The 24526-nt window shown below is 40.2% G+C and overlaps 1 protein-coding gene across 1 annotated transcript in view; it reads right to left on the reverse strand.

Annotated features, from left to right (window-relative positions):
• Window positions 1–24526, reverse strand: part of ARHGAP24 (Rho GTPase activating protein 24) — a 183116-nt gene that overhangs the window by 152364 nt on the left and 6226 nt on the right. The window contains exon 2 of the mRNA XM_036382895.2: window positions 831–1030. Coding sequence (XP_036238788.1) covers window positions 831–1010 — 180 coding nt within the window. The 5' untranslated portion in view covers window positions 1011–1030. The remainder of the gene's footprint in view (window positions 1–830; window positions 1031–24526) is intronic.

The following is a 24526-nucleotide window of genomic DNA, read 5'->3' on the forward strand; positions in this document are numbered from 1 at the left end:
GATTAGATGGGTTTTACATCTCTGAGAACTCCCTGTGAAATTCCATACAAAAGGTATACATCAGGAATTTAGTAGCCATAAAAAATACAGGTGTGATGATCATATTTTAGTACCTACACAGAAGTAACTCACAGATGTCAAAACTTTTTTTGAAAGTCACAAGCATCTGGAAAATCATTAATACATGAGACTATCATACCCCTGTAGGTGCTAGCAGGAGATCCTTGCTATCAAGAGACTGACCCAAGAGGCAGCACTATTTAACTCTATTCCTCTGGCACTCTGGGGCTAGGCAGCCCTGAAGCATGCTGATGAAAAAGCTAAATAGCTAGGAAAGGAGATGAGGTTAAGGAGCAGTAACTCACTACAACAGAACCAGCCAGGCACACACCAGTCTGCTCCATATTACAGGTGGCAATGTATCAGGCTAGGGTCTTATGTGGGAAGACACAAAGCAGGGATACTCTGCAAAGTAGAAAAAAAAAAACTAAAAAAAAAAAGGCAGTATCTTTTCAAATACAGCTTATTCATCGGCCTCAGTCAAATCCATCTGACTGATGATTTTTGCTACTTGAACTTCCTGTATACTCCTCTCCTTCTAAAATGCAGAAATGAGAAAACCTGACCTGGGAAAGGAAGTTTTAGAAATGAGTCTGATGGGGAAACCACATTAACTGCCAAGACCTGACTCAGTGTAATCAAAATCCCAAATCCAACACTAAGTCAGTGACAGAGATGGAGAAGTTTGGTGCTTTACACTCCAGACAATTCTGCTTGCATTAACTTACTTTTCTCCCTGACCTCCCATCCTATCTCCTCTTTTCACTTACCAAGGGCTTGGTTTCATCCTCATCTTTGAAATAGTAGAGCTGGTCCCCCCTGAGGACAAACCAGCGCGTGTGCCAGGTCTTGACGAAGCCCCCCTGCTTCCGCAGCCACCCGCACTTGATGGCAACGTGCTGCCCTGGGCTCAGGGCAGGAGCCTCTGAAGAGCCACTGTGTTCTTCCATACTGGCAGTGGGCAACTCTCCTGTTGGGCAAACAAGAGGAACAGGTAAAATCATTAGATTATTATGCAGGCAGTAACTGGCTCCTTTCAACACAGCTGGAAAAGAAACACATCTCAGCTACAGAAGCGTGTTAGATTTGCCATATACATGCTTGTTCTCATACCAGCACCCCATCAGCTGAGAGAACTACTACTCGCCTATAAAATAATGATTAACTGCTAAAAAGTGGGCAAAAGTATGTTCAACTGCTGTGCAAGGCATTTTGACCAGCACTGAAGAAGACATCAGCTGTCTCTTGAGGTGAGTTCTGCTGGGTTACAGGCAGTAGCAAGGAATGAACTTACAGTACTTCCTCTGACTAAGGAAAGCAGCTGACTACTGGAAGTCCCCATTTAAAATTCTTTGGCAGGCTTGGGGCTCTCATGGAATGTTCAAAAAGCCTCTGCTTCACCAAAGCTTAATTCTGCCACACAAGACAAGCAGGGTTGTTTTGTTTTGTTTTTTTTTTTTTTTTTTGTTATTGTTTTTACTTCTTTTACTGAAGTCCATTTAAAGGAATGGGACAGGAAATGCAAGAATAGTTGCACATCACCTCATACAAGCAACCCCTGACTGGAGTGTATGCCCAGACACTTGTTATAGACATCTGGCAAATAATGAATTTTGGCCCATCTTAAGGCACAAGAACTGTCAAAACTAGAGCTGAATTGTGGAACTGAACTTGACAAAGTTTCATGTGGCATTTTGGCCTTATTAAAACTATACCTTTTAACCATTTCTGGACAGTCATGACTCATCCTGATGGATTTTGTACATACAATTATGTAGTAATGCGCTAAACCTTCATAGTCATAAAGCTTTTCCTGCTCTCCTATTAAGTCTAGAGCAGAAGCAAATGATTTTGAGTTGCAAGTTCTGCTATTTCCAGTTAAAATACAAATCAGACCAAAATCTACATGTGCCAAAGAGTTTACACCTAAACAGAATAAAATGTGACTATGACCACAAACACAGCAGTGTGCAAAATCAATCATGAAATTTCATTCTAAGTGTTTGAAGAACAACATGTTTCTCTTCTTTCCAGACTGCCACTGGCAATCTCTTGCCTCATCAGGAGCTTGCACAGCTGTTAGGGCCCAGAAAAGCTGGCTTCTTAGGTAGCCTTTTTGTTTCCAAACATCAGTTTGGGAAAAGAATGAAATATTATCGACATTGCAGGCAGCAGATCTCTCTAAGAACATCTAGACTGAAGCTTCATGTTGTCACTTTAGCAAAGTGGGTTAGTGAGTCCAAGCCTGGCACGCCTGCTCTGGGTCCCCTACACAGCAAAAGACCTTCACTGAAGATGGTGCATGGACATCAGCACTGCCACTGCAAAGGGATCTACTCAGTTTCTAAGGCAGACTGGAAACACAGATAACACAATCTTTTGACAGAGGAGATCATCCCTCTGACAATTAATAAACAGTGTTACGTCACATAAAATGAATCACAATAACAGAAGGAATCAATAGATTCCAATCAGAAGTGGTTTTCAGCTCTCTTTTCCTTCGGCTCCTTCTTCCCACTGCTCACACATTCCCTTTGGAACAACTTCTCCAGCTGCCACCTCCGTTGTGTGTTTAGAGCTTTTTCTCTTTTAATACCCACATACAGTCTGTTTTCACATCCCTGCTCTGAGGTGGATCCTGGAATCTGCTTGCCATGGTTACAGCTCCTCACTGCCCTGTGCCACTGAGGTTAACAGGCCTCAACACAGGCACACAGGTTTCAGCAAAGTACAAACTGCAAGATCAAAACTTAAATCACTTGGTATTCTTCTCAGAGAAAGGAAATCCTTCTGTCTCTTTAGGGTTCACCTAGAGTCACCCAGAACACTTGTACTGTGAGATTTACTTGAACCAAGTGGCACCACAAAACATACAAACATCTCTGGCTCTCTGCAGAGCAGATAAATTTTTGTGTGCGTGTGTCTGTGGTTACAGTTGCAAGAACAAAAATGAACCTGCTGACAAGTCCTCAGACCACACCACCCCCTCTCCAAAAGGAAATGCACCAAACTCACAATGGGCATTTTCTGAATACAAGCAGGAATCTCTTGGATGCTGCTGGGTTTTGGCTGGGCCAAAGTAGATGCCAAGAAGCAGCCCTCCAACTCACACGCTCAGAAAGTGAATATTAGCAAATATTTTTGGGAAGCATTGTAAACAGCAGGTGAATTACTGCAACTGAAAAAAGCAACAAAATCATTACCCATAGGCTACCCTGTGCTCCTTGGTGCACAACTGCTAAGCTGATCAGCTCATCTCTGCTGCCTGGGCAAGCCTCAAGGCAGGGACAAAGGAGTTTAAATACAGTATCTATCACTGCAGTGCTAAAGACATTAGGTCCCTATTACACTTGGACTACAAACAAGAATCTAAATACCAAAGTCAAAACCAATTAGCTGTTTGCATGAAAGGCAACTTTTTATTTTCTTTCATGAAGTCACATGCCAATGGTGCTGATATCAGTGTACAAAGTAAGGATATGAATTTTTATCTAGCCAAGGGAGATGTTAATACATCTCCATCTCTTTGTCTGGTAAAATTTCTATCTATTTCTGCAATATTAAATGAGGTGTAGGAGAGACAACAGGTCTACTGCTCCCAAGTCCTCACAGGACAGTGCGAGATCTCCTTTAAAGCAGTAGTATGCACTTAGAGATGCTCTGTACCAAAAAAACCCCTATATTATTTCATTCATTAGTGATTTAACTCTCTTCAGCAGTAAAAAATTCAGCCACTTAACTTGTTTGCATTTAGTCCTGAGATTAAGTTTATTTGTTGTTTTTCATATATCCTTCCCTTTCAATGTCTGCCTACTACAAACCAGACTTGGAATCAGAAATTCCAGCAGCTGGCTCACTTTCGCTGCTTGTTTTTACAGCTGTTTCAACACTAAGATCATAAAAATAAATTGCAGAAATATCAGGGTGCTGGCACTGATGCAGAGAACAGTGAGGTGCAAACAGTATGTAAACAACACATGACAAAGTGTGGAATTACATCAACATACTCCCAGTCCTCTCAGTCTCATAAGAGGAGGCAGAAAGCCGTGCATTTTCAGCACTAAATGAAAATATTCCTCAAACTCATCTTCTCAACAGGAAACACAACTTGTACTCGCTGCCAGAGTCAACTCTACTGACTTGGCCAGCCTCCAGTTTAGGTAATGACCAGAACTGAATAAATTCTATACAATATATTCATTTGGGGCTGCCTGTGGGCTCACTCTCCTGGGCTTGTCTGGACATCGGGAGTGCAAAGCAAACAAAATGAGAAATGTTCCCTGACACTTTGGCTCTGCATCAACATCTCCTGGCCCATGGAGACCATCACCATCCACCACTGCTGGCCCCAATCCAACCTTTTTCTGCTCCCATAAAGCCACTTGCCTCTCTCACTGGTCTGTCTAGAAGGCAACTAACTGCACTTATGTTCTCCTTGCCAGTATGGAAGGTCTGTGCCAGCAGCAGGCACAGAAAGCAGGGAAGTGTTTCTCCTCAGCTACCACTCACTCAATACATTAATTATGAAATTGGGCATCTCCCCCAGATCCCAGCATTTTGCCAGGAAATAGTCAGAGAAACTCATTAAAGCACACCAGATCCAGTTACAAGAATAGCCACAGGACTGCACGAAGATGATCTGTTTGGCAAGAAACCCTGGTGGTTTGCAGTCAATGTTTTTCTTCTCACTGAAATTTCTCATGGCCAAGATAGCACATTTCAAGCATGCAAAACATCAGCAGAGTTCACTTCCAGTAACTCTTCATCTTCGCCACTGCTCAAATGCTGTTTTTTGCAGCCCAATGTCAGCCTGCCACAAAATGGATACAAGTGGGCAGCTGCCAGAGTGCCTGCCCCAGATCCATATTCTTTCAACCCACCTCATCTAATCCCCTTGCTCTCACAAAAAGAGCAAAAAAGAGCAGGCACACACAACACTGCAGAGACATGACTTCTCTACACCAGACACATGGGCGGATAGGCAGTAAGAGGCAGAAATTTTGCAGCAACAATAGGCTTGGTTATTGATGAACATATCTGCCAAATACATAAACACACACAAAATTCATAAAAGTCTCTGTGACACAATGGTGCTATGTAAAATTAGATTAATACTTCAACACTTACATCTCTTTCCAAGTGATGTCCAGTTCTGGGTTCCCTCAGCTCATTTATAACAAGTTATCCAGAGTGTGTTTGAGTTCATTGGTATCTTTCAGGTTCAGAGTTGCTGCCTTTGACCAGTGAGTTTCCTTCCAATTTATTTTTGATTTAGTCTTACTGAGTAGCAACTTCTTAAAATCATTTAGTATGTGAAAACACTGTCAGCATTCATCTTGCTGGTAAGACATCCCAAGACACCTGAATCTCTGCTGCAACAGAGGCATGGGCTTGTAAGCAACTGCTGCAGGAAGCAGAAGACTGGCCTATTTCCCACCATCAGGATACTGCAAATCAGTTGCTACTCATCTGTTGTGCCAATGAGATACTGCACACAGAAGGAAAAGCATGTCAGAGGTAAAAACATACTTAATAACTTTCTAAGCTAACTTTCTGTTTGTGCTTAGCATTTTTACTTTGCAGGGAGCATGTCTCAGTTTCTGTCACTGCAAGGAGAGATCTTACAGCATTCCTCTCTTGCTTGCTTCCAAAACCTGCAGCAGTGCACTTGCCAGTAGCTTTCTGCCACAAACTTTTAGAACAGACATTATACATTTATCCAACAGGCTTTCTGAGACATCTAACAAACCTCTTGGAGCACTGGCAGTAATGTTCCTAGGCACAGATCACCTGGCTGCTCTGCATTCCTCACTCTCACTTCTGTCCTAACAGGGACAGCCTGAATATACCTTGCTTGAAAGAATGTTAATTCCAAGGCCTAAATCCAACTCCTTAGGCAATAAAAAACTGTGAGAGGTATTATCAGCAGTCAAGTTGCAGCAGGTGATATTCACTGCCTGGTGCAGCTGAGGGGAAGACATCCATTACTTTTTCAATGCATTTTGGGATCAATTCAAAAATCAAGACCCAGTAATTTTGCTAGAAAACTGAGGCCTTGGTCAAATACAAGTCTTTAGTACTTCATTTGCATTTTCATGTCAGAATTTTCTAACGCATTCTTAGACCAGCCAAACCTTTACAAGCCTACTGTTTTCTTACAGGAATTCAAACACAGCTATAAAGAGCCCAAATAAAACAGGACTTGAGGATTTATAAAGAATATAAGAAGACATTCAACTTCTTATGAATTATAACAGGAATTAGTTAACACATTTGGTCAGGCACTTTTGAAAACATCCACTTCTACATGTGTATATTTATTTTCTGTGATAATGACTAGTGTTAATAAACATGTGCACAGTTTTGTAAAAGCAAAGCAATAGCAGCCTTTCAGTTACTGCAGCATCACATCACACTGTCAGATCAGCATTTGGACTAATTTTCACAGCTTTAACTTTTGCTGCCCTCGCCATTCAGTCCTATTCTGTGAAAATCCACACAGCAGCTTTCTCCTTTCTTGTCCTCCCACTACTGCTGCGGCAACAGGAGCCATAACAAAATTGCAAAGCTAGGAGCACTTTGTTGATCACAGATTCTCTCCTAACACCTAGAAAGGACACCTCACCATCACTTCCTAATCCCTAACTTTTTTGGGTGGAGATGGACTCCACCTGTAGAAGACTTGTGTAACTGGCAGACATTTGCACACAATCTGTCTGTGTATTGTTTCTCAGGTACACACACAAACACCATACCTGATTCAGGAGTGGCTGCAAAATGTCACAGCACAGGAAAGGGCTTTGAAGAACTTCAGCAACAACTTCCAAGGATAACAGTATCTCTGTTATGCTTTTTTGCATGCTACCCATTATGTATATACCCCCCCAGCTTTTTCCTCACATGGCAGCACACAGTTGCAAGACAAGGCTGCTGCTACCCAAGTGACTGGAAAAGTGAAGGTGTCCCGTTCATTGCAGAGGGGCTGGACTGGGTGACCTTTAAAAGGTCCCTCCCAACACAAAACTATTCTATCATTAGAATGGAGTGGTCCTTAACCTGCCAGGTTTCTACCCAGACTCTCATTTCAAGTGTCTAATTCTGCACAACTGGCAATGCTAGAGGTAAGCTGCACAGAGCAGATCAGCTGTAACTATCTGGAGAACTTGAAAAACTACAGACAAGGCAATAAAGAGCCTCTGATAGCTGAAAGGGTCAAGTGATGCAAGATAGACAAAAAAATGCAGAACAGCTGACAAGTCTTAGGAACTGAAATACTGAGCAGTGAAAAGGTCAGGGAGCAAGTCAAAAGCAGCATCTGGAACAGCTGAAAGACATTTCAAGTCCCAGATGTCTCTTCCAACCAAAGGGTAACACTGCCTCTGAATATTTGACACTGGAAATACATAAACCCTGTTTACAGCTTCATACTTTACATGGAGAAAGTAGTAGTAAGGGCAGCTTAAAAGTAACTTAATTCCCACATGTGAGTGGCAAATACTTCAGCAGATACTGGCTTCACTTGCAAAAGAATTGATTAAGAGTTGTGCCCAAGCATAATCCCAACAGATGATCTCTCAAAGTATAAAAATAATCTCTAGCACTACTCTTTGTTCTCAAAGATTGGTGGCAAAAGACATCTGAGTACAGATGTCAGCAGCCCTCTGACAGTGAATCACTGAGAATGAAACAAGGCTGAATGCTTTTTTAGGAAATCCAACACAACAGGACTTTCCATGTTGTCCAATTCACAGCAGTTCAGACTTGCACATTCCTTATAAAATTGATCAAGAGAATTAAGATGCTACAAGTGAAATTCCCTAAATGTGCTGCCAAGCAGCAAAAACACATTCCAGTTTGTCTGTGGCAGCAAAAGCCTCCTCTCAGATCTGCTGCAGTACTTGCAAATCAAAGGAGCTCACAGGTTCTGCAGAAAGAGTTTGTAGTTGCTGGAGAGTGAGAGGAATAAAGACAAGTATTTGCTGCCTGCACCACACTTCAAACTCTTCTCGTGGTCAGAGCAAATTTAGTCCCAAACTTTGGAAAGAGATTAACACAGCCAAGTACTGGCTGGCAACATCTCTCTGGATACTTAGATGTTCAGAGCAGGAGGAACCTTATCTCTGGGTGACTCTATAGAAGCCTCAGGGGAAACAAAGGACAGTTCAACCCACCTCAACTCAGCCCACAATGACCTTTAAAGTCTTACATTGGTTCACATTTGACAAAGAGAAATCCATGGACTTATTTTGAATGTATTTGCTATGAACATTTCATGCAAAATTACTTCCTCTGCACAATGTAATGTTTATCCCTGTCAGTAGAAAGAAGTTCAAGTAACAGCAGTCCTTGGTGATGTGCCAAGAGATTCCTCTGAAGCCGATCTTTCCCACTTCCATGTGCTCCTCCCCAGAAGGATCATGGCATCACAGACGTGCATGTGGGAGCACCCTGCCCCAGTGTATGAGAGGAACTGACAGAGTTACAGCCAGTGCCTACACTGCCTCCAGAAGTACCATGCCCATTTCCTAGCTGTGCTGCATGCATCCAGAGGAGTACATGGATATTAAGCAGGTAGGCACATACTGTACACAGGTAGTGAGCACCCACCCAGCCTCAGGGAGTTCCTTGACACTGTCCCAACTCAAATAAACACGGGCAAGTCAGAACCAAAGGCTCAAACTTGGCAACCTCAGAGGTGCATCTGCTTCCATTCCTACTAAACTTAGTACCAGAGCCAAGATTTGTGTCCTCTCTGCGTGCCAGCCCCAGCAGGACCTAAACTTTAAATAGACCTACTTTTAAACAGGAATCAGTATAGTTTTAATGCTGTTCAGAAATGTTTTATGTAAATGGTAATTGCATCTGTCACTTAAAAACATTAACCATACTGACATAAATTTCCATACTAGAATGCTGGAGACAATATAGTCAGATTTTTTAAAAAGCAGATGTGTGTCTTTCCACTGAAAAAGCCAACTCTAAATAAGCACCATTACTTTGCAGTTGACATTTCCATCTTCTGCCCAGGAAAAGTATTAATTCATACTTTAAGAACTAACATTTCACTTTTGTAAGACCAAGTTTACATCAGAAAAATAGAGTCCACGATCCTTCCTATATATTTCAGAAAGCAGCAATGTATGCCATGCAACTTAATTTGTTTTAGTAAATGAAAAAATATCATATATTAGTAAATGAAAAATAACACCATTGTGGTACTGCCCTTTCCAGTAAAGCTCTAAGCAAAGTGAATACTGTCCCTGAATTTCTAAATCAGCACCAACACTATCCTTTGACTCTAGAATGAATTCATATGGGGGAATGGAATAAATTACTGGGGTCCTTACCCTTTAAAAGGCCAATCTGTGCATGGATGCTAACATCTACTTTTCCAGCTTGTACTAAAGGAACCATTAAGAGCAAAGCCAACCCTGCTGTGTTGCATCCACAATCTTCACACTCCACCATCATAACCCCCAGCTAAAAGGTGAGCACACCTTCCTAAGGGCACTTTATGCTCACGTGTCTCTTTCTGGTCACTACTGTGCCATGTGAGCTGAAGGAGAGGCAGAACTGGAGTCAAGAACACTTCAGCAAGTAACTGCTTACCTTCAGTGACCTGAAAGTCAGCTAAAAACATGTAAGCATCTTTTGCTGACATTGCTGCACCCAAAATGAAAAAGGGAAAACCAAGTTAAGCTATTCACCTAAAAGGATTCAAAACCAGTAAATGTGTATATGTTACTTACCTACATAAAACTTAAGGAAAACATTATGTTTAGATTTTTTTTTAAAGTACTAACTAGTAGCAAACAACATTGGACACTCTCCAGGTTTTAGGCAGGCTACAAAAAGAGAAATTGACATTAACTAGGACTAACACTTCAGAAAAATAGACATAAAAGCAAAAGAAAAATAATCCAAATATAGTGGCTCCTGGATCTGTAGCCACTTTGAGACTGTGCTCGGCATGATCATGTTTACAGAGTTCCATTTATTCAATTTATCTAATTTAAGAGAGGCAAGGTATCCTGAGAATATAAATTTCTTCTGCTATGAATGACAGAGCTCATTAGCAGCATAAAATAGCATCAAGAACAAACCAGCAAAACCTACCTTTTCTTATTAACTCCCTTTGCAGAAAAGAGAGTCTGTGTTTTATGTAAGTCACTATCTAAAGAGGAAAATATCAGCATGCCCAAGGGAAAGGAGGCTATCACCTCCAGTCAGACTGGCCTCACTATTTCACTTTACTGTAGTCAAAACAGCAGAGAAGCCTTGCCATCCAAACCCCAAAAATGCCCCATCTCCCTCCATATGACCATCATGGCTCTGCACTGTTGCTTTCTTGATTTTTTGTTCTTTATTTTCATAAAGAAGAAAAGGACACCTTTTTTGCCTTGCTTGTAACATTCAGGTTATCTGTGACCTGCACCAACACCATCCTGCATTTCAAAAGCAACATGCTTCATCAGTGCAGGAAACCAAATGAAGTTTAAATCAGGGTCTCACAAACCCAAGCAGCTCCTTCTTGGCCAAAGCACAGATTGTTTGAGGATTTCTTTTTGCAGAATAAGGTGCATTCTGGAAAGTATGAATTACATGAGTTGACTGCTAAAACAATCAGCACCACAGTTTATTCCATTTGCAAAGCCAGTTCAGTAGAGCTGGGTGAAAGCTACAGCTGTGACTTTTATTATTTTATAACTACCAGTTAAGGACAATTTTTCCCAAGGAATCATACTCACAGCCAACCTCTAGAACAGGTATTGCAGAAAACTGCAGAACAGACACTGCAGAAAAGCCAATTAAATTAATCCAGCCTCCTAGTAACTTCATACTTCCTCTTTCTCTTTATCTGCAACCCTAACTACACCCTTACTTTTTCATCTTCTCTTGGTCAGATAATGATTTGAAAAATAACTCTGGTCTTCTAAGTTGGAAGGTAAAATCCCTAGGTATCAACCACATAGAAAGCTATTTTTACATGGAGTTGTGTGGTTTATCACCTTGATCCATCATTCACCCAAATTTAGGAACCAAGTTTAATTAGAACAGATGAAGATGGAATAGGATTCTTCAGATTCTCTTCCAACAGACACAGTGGTTCTCAAGACAATATTTCAACCTTTACAAATGGAAAAAGATAATTAATCTTTTAACAAAAGAGATTCCCCAGTGCAAACAGACAACACTGTAGCAACAGTTGGGTTTTCTAGAAAACACAAAGAACTTTGTGCTTTGGAAGATTGCAGAACAGATGCACTGATTATTGTCTTGTGACCTGACTTCTCGTCTTATATTAGCTCTGGCACAGCTTTTCTAATTCTTCACTTTTTTGTTTTCAATTATTCCTAAGGCCTTTGTCTTTGGGAAGACATAATACTGCTGGTGCTGCTTCAGAGCTGTTAAGTGTAAACAGCAAGACTCATCAAAAACATTTATTTGACCTTGCATTTCCTAACAAAACAGTGAAATGCCCTGGAAGATTCAAATAAATAAAAAAATCACTTTATACATACAATTTCCAAGTTGACACAGAGAAAAACAATCCAGCAAAGATAACAGATGTCAGACATTGTTTGTGGAAGGCATTCAGCTTCACAGCAATAGGCTGGTAAAGGAATCTGGACAAAACACATACAAAACAGCACCAACACACTTTGCCTCTTAGGATGATGAACTTTGCCACATGTTTCAGTAAAACAAACAAGAAAATGGCTAATCCAGTTGCTATTTGTGACTAGGTACTGTAAGAGAGCAGCATCACCTACCTACCTTGTGCACCAAGGCTGCTGAAGAGTCTAAGTATCAGCTACTGAGATATCAACCATCACCAAGTGTCCTTGGCCAGGATCTGGGAGGAAGCTCCAGGAGCAGCAGCTCCTTCAGAACACGTGAGATCCCCAAGCCAATACCTGCAGCAGGAGCAGGGAAGCAGCACAGGGCTCCTCTGCCCCACACCAAGAGCCAAGTGGAACCACAGCTGACCCGATGGCTTCGTCGTGGGTTCACCGCTGCCCTCCAGCTCAGCCCACACCAAAGGGATATGGATCCAAACTTACAAATAAATAAAGGCAGCTAAACTTGGACACCTCTGCTTTGCACACACAGAGGAACAACTCCACTGTGATGCTTTCACTCGCAGAGCACTTGCAGTTATATTTCAGCAGGAACAAAACATGTTTCCAGCATTCCAGCTCCGCTAAATTGGATGCAGATGATGAAGGGTTTTTTCCAAACATATGGAAGGCAGCATAGCTGAAATCTCAGCTAGGCCTTGAGAGATCCTGTACATAAGGCATTAAGCTTTCTACAACACACAAGGAATCTAGGCAGCAAATATTATGATTTCATTTCAGAGTGTGATTTAAGATGATATTACGAGACAGAAATGTTAAAAGAAACTAATAAAAGCCTTTCATGTACTCTCAAATAAAGTCAGATGTTCATATGCCATGTATCTGGACAACCTCTGCTTTCAATGGAAGCCTGATCTCCACTTCAAAGGGAGGAAATTAGACAAAAGGGGAAAGAATGTACACCTCTCAGTACTGGAAGCCCCAGGAAACCCAAGACCAAAGGACTAAATCCATCACTTTCCCAATACCCCCAAGACAGACAAGCCTACAAGATGTTTAACCAAGAGAGAAATCAAAAGCACAAGCATTTGCAGTCCTCACTCTCAGCCACCAGTACATAAACTCGGTTCATTCTATTTTTTGAGTAGTTACAGCATAGCAAAAAACATTTCTGTACATCAACTGCTAATGTAACCTCTGCTTATTGCTGTGAAAAGAATTCCCTCCACCCAGTGTAAGTGGCTTTTTTGTTTTAATTGGTGTTGCAGGCAGGACATATGTTTAGCTTTCTCAGTGTTTAGTCTGTCCTCAAATATTAACATAATAGTCACCACCATGACCAAATTCAAAACATTAAAAGCAGAGTTAAGTCCCAGCTTCCCATGCTTTTTTTTTCCCCCCCCTCTATATTCTGAAAGTATTTCTACACATTAGAAGTTATTTAATGGTGAACAAATTCCTCTTCTCCATCCTTTGGTACGCAGCTTGACAGGAACTAGTTTTATCTGTAAGCTCTGCAGGAAGTAGTTTTGACACTTGGAAGCAGAAATAAATTTTTCATGAGATACCTTGCTGATTGCTCAGAATTTTGTCCATCTGTGCTATGAGTTGATGCTTTAGTCCTAACACAGAATATGTTTGAAACTTCTGCATAGGAGCAATTATTTTTGCCTTCAGTGGCACAAAAATCTTGCGACTAGCCTGAAAGTTCAACCATTACCACTGCATTTTCAAGAACACACTCACACTGATGCTTGATGGGTATCAAATATTTCTTATCAGACATATATACCCTTCACTAGGACAATTCACATGACCAAAACACATTAATATGGCTAGTATTACTGATTTAGCCACACAGATAATCCTGTTCACACTGAGACAGATTTCAGACAGCTAATGAAGACGTTGCACAAGTTTATTTCCAAAATCCTTGAAAACTTATTTATGCATTGCTAACTCTTCCTCTTCTCAACTCCAGTGACAAGACAGATATGACTAAATTCGTCTGGAACCTTCACCAAAACTCACTGAAAAATATAGTCAGTTTTAAAGCTAAGTGCAAGACACAGCTAAGTGCAAGACAGAGTTAAATCACCATTAAGTACTTCCACTTAATTTCCATCACCATTATCAGATCTCTGTAGAGACTGCACCAAAGTTATCCCTATGTTTGAAATTAATCAATGTTTTCTTCTGGCAGAATGGGAAAAGATCCACTAAGCAGTTTTAATTTTTTTAAAAAATTATTTTACTCACTAAGCAAATAATTGAAAAATTACACTTGCAGTAATTTATACTATTATTTAAAGCTTGTTGAACAACCTATAAAGTTTGAATATCTTCCTTTCTTAAACTATTCTTAATAGTTTTATAGAGTGTTTTGGTAGGTTCATTTTGGGAGGGGTTTTCTGAGTTATTCTAAAACCATTTTGAAAAACTAGTATGAATGGAAATGAGGCCCAGGTTCATTTTCTCTATCCAAGGAACTGCAGGTGCAAGAGGAGTGTGTGTGATTGATTTCAAAGCATCTCCTTTTGCCCTGCCTCCCCTTCAAACTGTTCTCTTGTAATTTCACCTCAATCTATTTTCTCCTGCTCAAAACTGGCAAATGAACATTCCCTTTATAAATATTTTTGTACAAGGGAAATACATTCCCAGGAATTTACTAGGCAGTTATTTGGTTACTGCCCTTTCGTGCAGCTCAGCCACACAGCTTTTCCTGCACAAACACCCACGCAGGGGATCCAAGCATAACCATGGCACAGCTGTGCTCAGCCCCTCACAGCTCCACACCTGGTTCCACAGCACAGAAATGTAAGGGAGAGAGGGCTAAAACTCCACTTGCCCCTCCCAAGCAGTGCCAGGGAAGCTGAAACCACTCCACCTTCTGTCCCCACCTCCTCACAGACCTGTACACCAGAAAGAACGGTGTAAGAAAATCCTCCTGTCCACTCTTAAGTGGTTCATTTCTCCACAAAGGGTAATGAGCTAAGAATGCACATTTTGGTAACAAAAAAAAAAAAAACAAAACCTGCTGTCCCTGCAGCCGTTTTCATTGGCTAGTCCTGTAATAAGAGTGACAGTATCTACCACAGTCACAGGTACGCCATTTATGGCAGAAAATGGCACAACAGAAACTGAAGAACAATATATAAAAAGAAGTAGATTTATTTGTCATGGCCATCACCCAGTAGTGTCTGTATGTGAATTACTGCCAAATCCAGGTACAAGCTGAAGTACACATAAGAGCTCCTGAGAAGATGAGAAGTGTCATTTAAAGACTGTTAAAAGTGCAATTATTATTGCATTCTTACTGAGCCTTAGAAAATTGTCAAGAACCCCCCTCACCTTTCTCAGGCTTTTCTCATCTCGAACTTGAATCTGAGTCCTATTTTTCATTTAACCTCATCATTTCAGATATATTCTATTATCCTCAAAGTGAACCCACACTACATTATTTATCACATTAGTTTACAACATTCTCTCAAAATCGAGCAGTGTTGGCACCAATAGGAACCCAAGAGCATGAAAAAGTGACACACTTAACAGCAGCTCCCCTGTGCAGGCAGAACTTGACTTCAATCAGAGCAGTGCTGAGGGGAACCTGACCATGTCCCTGTGCCACAGTTTATATGGAGGACTAAGCCAAAATTCATCCTTTGAATTACTCAACTCTGAAGAACACAAAGTGAAAGGAAAAGAAGAAAACAGATGTTGTCACCACAAGTGATTGACAAAAGGAAGGTCTAGACACATCTGGATATCATGAAAGCTAAATATTTTTAACATGACTTCCAGTTCTTCTCTCTGGCAAATACGCATTAGATGTCCTAAAATCTAATCCCAAATTATTTGGATTAGTTTAGAAATACACACCAAAAAAACACAACCATCAGGGGAAAAAAAGAAGGAAGGGGAGAAATTTTCTGCTGGAAGAAAAATCCCATGATAAGCAGCACAGTACACAATGGAATTCTAAAAAAATCAGAAACAGTTGTAAGATTTCAACACAGCCTTCCAGAACAAAGCTGGTTTTATCATCTTTATTATGGTCCACTGGATAATTTTACTTTATTTTTCCTGTAAGGAAGGAAGGACATAAGTAGTTCTCACAGCACCATGACATTTCCTGAGAGACTGCCAAGGAAACTGGGGTTTCCCAGAAGATATCCCAAGTCTGGGACCGGGGGGCATCCTGGCATAATTCACCTCATGGTCCAGATTTCCAGAAGAACCTACCATTCAAGCAGCCCATTCAAGTTCCCATCTGCAAAGCAAAACCATAACAAGCTGTACTAGCATCCTTGAAGAAAAAAAATAAAGAAGTTTCAGATAGTGATAATTTGGAAGTGATGGAACAATTTGCAAAACTCAGATTTTGTCAAAACTAACATGAATTTTCCTTTCCTACCCCAAGGCAGTGAGGTGATTGCTCTCAGAAACACAGCTTGCCTTTAAGATTTATAACACAATCTGATCCTCAGGAGAACTGCAAAAATCACATTTGAAGGACAGAATAAACAGAGAAGACACTGCAACTCTGACCTATTTCTTGCAAAATTCACATTTGAAAAATACTATTTACCTTCTCTGATAAAAATAGCCTGGAAGGAATACAGAAAAAATATAAATATTTTCTTCCACTAAGTTCCCTAATAGTGGAATATATAACAAGCTACTTGCAGACTTGCTTTCCAATTCAATAAGAAAAATAATACGCCATATCAATACATCAACATCTTGTTTATCAAGTCCCATTTTTCACCACTGGAAACAACAAAGCTGGCTTGGCAGGCATTCAGGGGAATGGAGATGAGCATTTGGTTGGACTGACACCCTGACAGCCAAGAACACAAAACATTCCACAAATGTTGGAAGGGTGAAAACAGCAAGGAGCAAAAACAACTTTAGACGGGGGGCGACACACATCAGCTCACTAAGGCACACACATCAGTGGCTCAAGAAATACATCAGTAGTATCACTGGCAGCAACAGAAACCAAAGTTTCCTTCCCACAACAAGCCTGAGTGAGCAGACAGCCCCTTGTTCAGAGAACAAAAACAAGCACCACCTTTCTGCTGCACAGCAAAAGCCTCCAAGAGTTCAAGTGAGGACTACTCCTCTGAAATCAAATAATTTCTTCAGAGCCAGAAATTCATGTACACCATTCAACACAAATTGAGCTCGCCCATGCTCTACACCTGCATCCAAATTTGTACTATAAAAAGGTGCCCTGAAGAGCACTCAAAACATTTAAACATTTTTGTCATCCAGATGACAATTCCATAAACCCAATGCTGACAGTAATAATTCTACAAACTGTCTCACTAATTAATTCCACTCTATGGAAAGAAATCATCCCATTTTTGTACTGTTTTGTATTATGACATCACCTACTCTGCACAGGTCAAACTAAAAAACCAAGCATACAAACACACTTGTGGATTGCAATAGACAAAACAGCAGTAATGATAAGCATTTTTACCTGTGAAAAATTAAAATAATTTGTATTCCATGAACTGCATGACTTCATTTGCAGGAAGTTTTCCTCTTTCAGTCTGCAGATTGTCACAAACAAGTGGAATTATCATAAAACTGTGTTGCACATTTTCCTACTCACTACTGACTCCATACTAAGATTATTTTACTCTGCTCACATGATTCTTCTTTTCTGTGTTGCCTTTTGTTCTCAGCAATACTTTTTCTGCCTCTTCACTTGGTCTCAGATATTGAACACAATATAATTGGAAGCTTTCTTTAGGGAAAAATAATCTGAGCTATCAAAAGCCCAGAGAAAATGGATCTAGTCATGAACCAGATGCCTCATGCAAAGAGAACACCAAGACAGTGTCAGCAACACTTCAGATAACAACATCAATATTTAGTCCAATGGTGACAGCTTTTTTTTTTGAAAGAAAGATGTGCCAATATATAATGGTAAAATAGCATGGATCATAGAGCTGCTGCCACCAACCTCTACAGCACATCAACATGCTGAACAACAGTCAAAAAAGTCCAAGAAAGTGTTGGAGACACAAAAAAACCCACACCAAACTGTTCCCAGTTTTCTGCACAGCAACTGGGTTCTCTAAGGTCTCTGGCAATTTTTAAGAACCTGTCTGAAAACAAATGTGGCAAAACTGCAAAACATCCTGCTACAGAGAGAAAACAGGAGGTGCTCAGTGGAAAAGGCCCACAATTTCACCATACAGGAAAACATATCCTAAACCTGCTAATGAAATTCTCAGAGCCCTCTCCTGTGTTAAACCTGTGCCCAGTACATCACCTGCCTGAACACACACAGTGATGAAACATGATTTCTTCTGGTCCATTATACATGGAATCTGCAATTCCACCCAGCTCTCAGGTACTTACAAACAAAAAGGCTCTTGGAAGTTTGTCCTCTGCCATCTGCAGAAGACTTTTTTCATTTGCCAGCCCTTCACACCCACAAACAGGCCAGTCAAGAATGATGAAAATCTGCCCCTATTATAGTATATTGTATTTAGCCATCACACCAGCTTACAAGAGTCTTTTGTACTTTGACAGCAACTAAAACTTTCCTGATACAGTTTGTCCATTTTAGCTGCAAAAAACCCACCACAAAATTGGCACAACTCTGCAAATAAGTCCAAATTATCCTGAAGATCTTATTAATAATTGAGAAGTGCATGAACCATTCATAATGTACTTGATAATTTCTTTAATGCTTAAGTCTATTTATGTGGCTTTTAAAACTTTGCACCATATCCTAACTGATAACAGGAAAGTGTGGATGGTTAATTGAAACAATGAGGGACCCATTTTCATCATTGCTCAAAAAAAAAGCAGCAGTTTCAAGCTCACCATAACATTCAAGAAAAATTCTTAAGGCACTAAAGACTTAAGATCATTTGTAATAACTTTATTTAACTTTCCATTCCTCCATCCCACATGCTCAAATTAATGAAGCATTTCTGTAAAATACCACCCTGACCCATGCCATGTTTTCCCAAGTTCCACAGCAAGACAAAATACAGTATTTTGCTTGGTTGTGCTTGCTGTTTGTGATCAATAACATTACATTACAGTGTCTGCTGACTGTAGAGAATTTATTTTCTTTCAAGAGAACACTTGCAAACTGTCCACATTTAGTATTTCCTCTTCACAAATGCCTTAAAAAGTCTAACAGCAGTGTGGAGTCACACATTCACACTATTAAATGACATTGAGCATGACAATTAAAAAGCAGCAAATGCAGTAAGTGCCAGCTTGAGTAAGGTGAAATCAAGTGCCACAAAAGCGGGGAAAGACATAGAGCTACTGATTTTCTACTACCAAGGAGATTCCTGCCCACCTTCAGCTCTGAAAATGACATAGTTCATAATTCCACTTAAATTTTTCATCTGTATGGACAAACCAGAACAACAATTTTTAAAACAGTTCAACAATTACACTTTTTGAGGAGGCAACTCAAAGTGTCTTATTTTTCCTGTAATAAGTTTTCAAGATTCCACAATTCATTTTCAGCCAAGTTTTGTAAAACCCTATTCTTACACAATTTTGCAGACAGCCACATTCATTTATCTCTCTGCAAATCAAGATAATTTCACAAGATTTTCTCAGAGTAAACTAGCAGTACCTATGGCAGACCAATGGGTGACAAGAGAGAAATTGGTAGAAAAACATTACAACTAGAAAATTAAGCACTTTTAGACAGCACATAAGAAAATATTTAATGCTAAAAATATAATGATATGGCAACAAGAATCAATCACGAACATCTGAAAGTCATTTGTTAGCTGATGAAACTGTGCCAAGTCACACAAAAAAGTTGTAATTTACTCACAAAGCCAAATTTAAGCCTAGATGCAACTAACAGGAACGGGCAACAACAGATCTAGGACTGTCTTTAGAAAATCTCTAAGCCAAAGTAGCTCTGATGCATCTACAAATACACAAAACATACAACAAAAATCCCTGCCACCTTGTCCATGGGCTTCTTATCTGAACAAGAACACTTTATCAAGGTTATTCAATCCTGTCCTGTGTAAATGTTTAAAACCTCCTTGCCCATTCCCCATCTCAAAGGAGACTACTTCAGTATTATTCCCCCATCTCTAAAGTACCTACTATGAGAAATTTTTCCATCCCTTATTCACTGATTCACAAAATTCAGGTTTATTATGAAAAATGAACAACCATTCTAACACTGCAAAGGAACTCAAAGGTCTTAATGAGAGATGCTACTTAATAATAAAGCTTTTTTTTATTATTCCAAAGGTAATTGAAACCAATTAAACTGACAGTTTTATTAACATATATATGCTACGTCATACTGTACATTAAACAATGCCAGCAAAAAAATGGCACTCAGACCACTCCAAGTCATCAGCAATTTTACCCTGTGCTCTTTTGTCCCAGGATGGCAAATATCTTTATCTTAGAATTATTAGAATTCTGTAACCTTTTCATGACAAATTGGTCAATACTAACAGATTTTCACAAAAGCTTTCAGCTAAACACCCATTTGTTCTGTAGAGATGGAACACAATCTGTAGAGGTGTTTCAGTACTACCATCACCAAAAATATGACAAGTTAGAGCTTAAAAATGTTCTCCAAAGAGCTCTGTCAAATTTTAAAGGGGGAAGAATTACAGGATCATGTCCCAATTTCCACACTACTTTACTTTTTCCTACCTTATTACCCTAAAAAAAAAAATCTGCAAATGACAGACTAGCCAAAAAAAACATTTTCTTTTTGCTCCAATTTCATTGAGTCTCAGAACAAACTATTTGCTCTTATCAGTTTCCAAGCAATCTGTCTAGGCATCCAAGTTTATCAACAAGAACCATTCAAGCCTCCCTGCTTTTAAACATACCCAAACTGAAAAGCTTGTTTAACTGGCCTATTAGGCTCTGTGATTGATTTCTTGACATTTCCAATAAATCATCTTTCTGGTTTTGTGATAAGACTTCAATCCTTCATTGCTTGCAATCTATATATCGGATGCCAAAAAAGCTAAAATCTACTTATTCTGGACCTCCAACAGCACATACAGCTTGCTTCTGAGTTCAAATTCTTATCCTATTTTTTAAGCACAGATACTAACTTCAAATTAATTTACAGAGGACTTTCTACCAGCGCCACACTAAATATTTTCCAAGTAGGCATCCAAGATTGCTGTACTGTCATGCCATGGAAAATACTCAAGATATACTGTCTGAAACTGTCGGCAACCTCCCCATGCAAATCTGCTATTTGATTTTCGAGTTTCTAGGAAACTCCCTAATACCTAACGGAGCTCAGTAACACAGTAAAAAGTGTTCCATGAGAGAAAGATGCAGATTTAACAAGATGCATCACGTGAATTTTCTGAGTACAAGATTGCTTTGCATAAAATACCTGCAAACCATCTCTCACCATGGACCTCTGATCCTCAGCTAGAGAAGAACGAGCCATATGAGTCAGCACAGAACATGACACTGCGCACACATTACTGATTCTCTTTTTCAGGTACTTGACACGGGGGAAACTTGAGACACACACAGTCCAACACGAGGCACCTCCACGACTCAGAAGAAAAATTCTAAACTTTTTCTCCAACAAGAAAGTACAAAAAGAATAGCAATGTTCTGGCAGCTCAAAACCAAACTACTAATTGAATACACTGTTATCACAGCTACCGTATTTTTCCCCCCCAAGAGTCATCTTGTATGGAAAGCTGTTGGATATTTTATGGTATTAGAAAATTCAGTATGAATTAACTTATGTTCATAACTGAGTGGTATCACAGGTCTCAGTTGCTGAGTTTTGGCTGATTTCTGTACAATCCCTCCAGCCTAAGACACTCAGCTTCAAGGCACAGGAGGGTATTCAGCTCCTTCATGGACCATCATAGTGCCACAATGGTGAGCTCAGTTACCAGAGCTAACTTTTCCTCAGAAGTCTAAGCTCATGGGACACCAGAGGCTTGACCCAGGTGTGCATTTGAGCAGCATAACCTCCTACAAAATATCTCTTCTGAGCTATGAATCCTTCCTTGCCCCTCCAAAAACGCTGTAGGCTTGGTGCACTGCCCAGCAACACAGACCTGCCTGTGCCAGACTAGAAATTATTTCCTTTCCTGGGTATTTCCACCAGGTAATGCACAATATTTTTTCATTACTAACTGGACACCTAAATAATGTACAAAATACTGTGGAGTCACACGTGGTCTAACATAATAATCTGTTATGTTGTTTTGACTAATCTGCCATTTTTTCTAGCAGTCCCTACAAAAGTAAGAAATGGTAAAACTCACGTTTCAGAGCCTTCCTGTGGGTGCTGGGAGATGAACATCTCCAAAGCAGTGTCCCAGAAGTGACACCATCAAACATGATACTAACACCTGAAGGGAGTCAGAGAGAATTCAGGATTTTATTTCCAATGCTGGCAGAGGATCATGCCTATGCCCAACTTGCCCTGTGCACGTTTCCCAGTTGCCAAGGGAAGGAGTCAGAGCTACATGCATTGCACAGCAGTGCTGCACAGAGGCTTAATCTCGTTACGTGATAAACAGTCCTGTCACTGAATGTGCCACGTGCTGCATGCCCAACTGGCTGCTTCAGTCCTTTCCTGGTGTCAGCTGAGTGCACTGGGAGCTCTGTGACAGCAAGAGGTGGGAATTCAGCTCCTGGGAATTCAGCACACACTGAACAGGAGAACAGCCGAACGCAAGAGACTTGAAGAGGGTGCATGAGAAACCCCCAAGCTCCCCAGCTCACAGCATCATCATCATCATCACAGCTGTCCCTGCCCACAAGTGTCCCTGTCCCCTCACATCTGGCAGAAGGCAGCACTTCAAGGGACCAACTACTCCCATACAAAGAGTCACCGACCACTGCAGATGGCAGAGCCAACAACCCTTTCCCAATGTGGTAAATCTACCAGTAATACCAGCTGACCAACTCGGGAGCTGAATCACCATGGCAAGAAGCCATAATTGTAACGTCAGTGCTAAAACCTAGGAAATTCTTCAAAAGCAGTGGAGCTGTTAAGAAAGAAGTGAAGTCACTATCCCTGAAAGCGTTCAAGTAGTGACTGGATGTGGCACTTAGTGCTGTGGTTTAGTCAGCACAGTGGATGGTGTTCAAAAATTGGACTCAATTATACTGGAGTTCTGTTCCAACCTAAATAGCTCTATGATTCTGTTAAATTAATTAATAGTTGACTCATTGCAGGACAGAATCATGACAGTAAAAATAATAAGGGTCCTACATTGATGTCAATTTTATTTTTATCCTGGCACATCGTACAATACTTGTAAAATATTCCCATGGTTCAGAACTAGACTTATTTTTCCCTGCTGTCCACATATGGCAAACAGGCAGGACAGGAAAGGATCTCCCTACTCACTAAGCCTAACTTCTAAAACCCCATGGAAGCCAGCAACATAGTTACTCTCTGACAGAAAAAAAAATTATCAAAACAGCTATTTCAATATTTCCCCTCAGCCACAATGCAGCAGTCACAAGGCTTCTCAGGAACTCCTTACCTTGTTAGAATTTTTTTCTTTCATTGCAGCACACTCATAGACAGGCCACACCAATTTACTCCGTATGAGCCCAAAATAGTTCAGTTCTGTCCCTGATGTTTACACACCTGACATTTTTATGTGTAGAGTCTACGGCTGCTTTCTCATTTTCACAGAATACACAAAGCCAGGTCTGAGTTCCTCTGAAGAAAGAGGACTCGAGCATGGCTGGTGAAGTCTAGGCAGCAGCAATCACACACATACCAGGTAACGTGGAAAACTAAACAGCCCAAAAACACCAGGTCTCATACACTTACAGACAGATATTTATTGTTTTGTGTAGGTTTTCATTACTCAAAAACACTACTTACAACGTGTGCCTTCTCAGAGCTTCTTCCTGCTTACTCAGTTGTGAACCCTGAGAGAAAAACCCAACCTAAGAAAGCTGCTGGCATCAAGACATAGATTTCTATTTATAAAAATATGCATTTTCCTAAATATCATTTATTAAAACATTTCTGGGGGAATGTGGTTAACTGATTCCAATTTGAGCCCTGTATTCTCCTATGAGGAGAAGGTGATACTCCTTCATGTTGGTGAAACCCCATCATGCACCAAATGTTAATAATGTTTTACATTTCAATTAATTTATTGACTTCTAAAGAATTTTTACTTGAGCTGTACTTGAAATAGCACCTTCAAGACTTCTCACTGTCATACATCAGAACTGTATTTGCTTTTTTCAAAACAGCTGAACAAATGCATCTTACATAACAGAGTTGGTCCTCAATCTTGCAATCAGTTATTGACTGGGGGAGTGGGGGGTGTTTGCTATGATGTTTTCATTCCAAAATTTCACTTCTAGCCACAGGGCAGAGCTCTGTCAGAACACGTTTTCTGACCAGTATGTTTCCTATTCACTTCTGAAATGAGCAAAGTAGACATCGAAGTTGGGTCCATTTGGGTTCCAGCAATGCTATTAAGATCCCAAATTACCCCAAGCAGATTCTTACTCTCAAAGTCTATTTGCAAAGCTCCTATTTTAGGACACTTCCATTCAGCTCTGCAGAGCCTAAGCAGGCTGTGGACTTGGCAAACAAACTAAGAATTCACAGTCATTTTGAAAGAACGTAAATTACTATGTCCAAACTAAAAGGTATTGCATTTTCTCTCTCTTTCTCCAGGCAGGCCCTTTAACATTTCTGCCTCAGTTTGCTTACTTCTTAGGAGAAATTAAAAAAAGAAAAAAAAAAAGTCAAGAAAGAAGAAACATCTGTGGGAACAGCTGCACAAATATTGCAACTGCCAGAGGAATTATTTCTTTCTAGCATCCAGGATTTCTGGGTTTGTGTGTTGCAACACTTAGTAGTGGATAATCACAGTGAC

Source organism: Molothrus ater, chromosome 4, assembly GCF_012460135.2.
Source record: "Molothrus ater isolate BHLD 08-10-18 breed brown headed cowbird chromosome 4, BPBGC_Mater_1.1, whole genome shotgun sequence".
NCBI classification, from domain to species: domain Eukaryota; kingdom Metazoa; phylum Chordata; class Aves; order Passeriformes; family Icteridae; genus Molothrus; species Molothrus ater.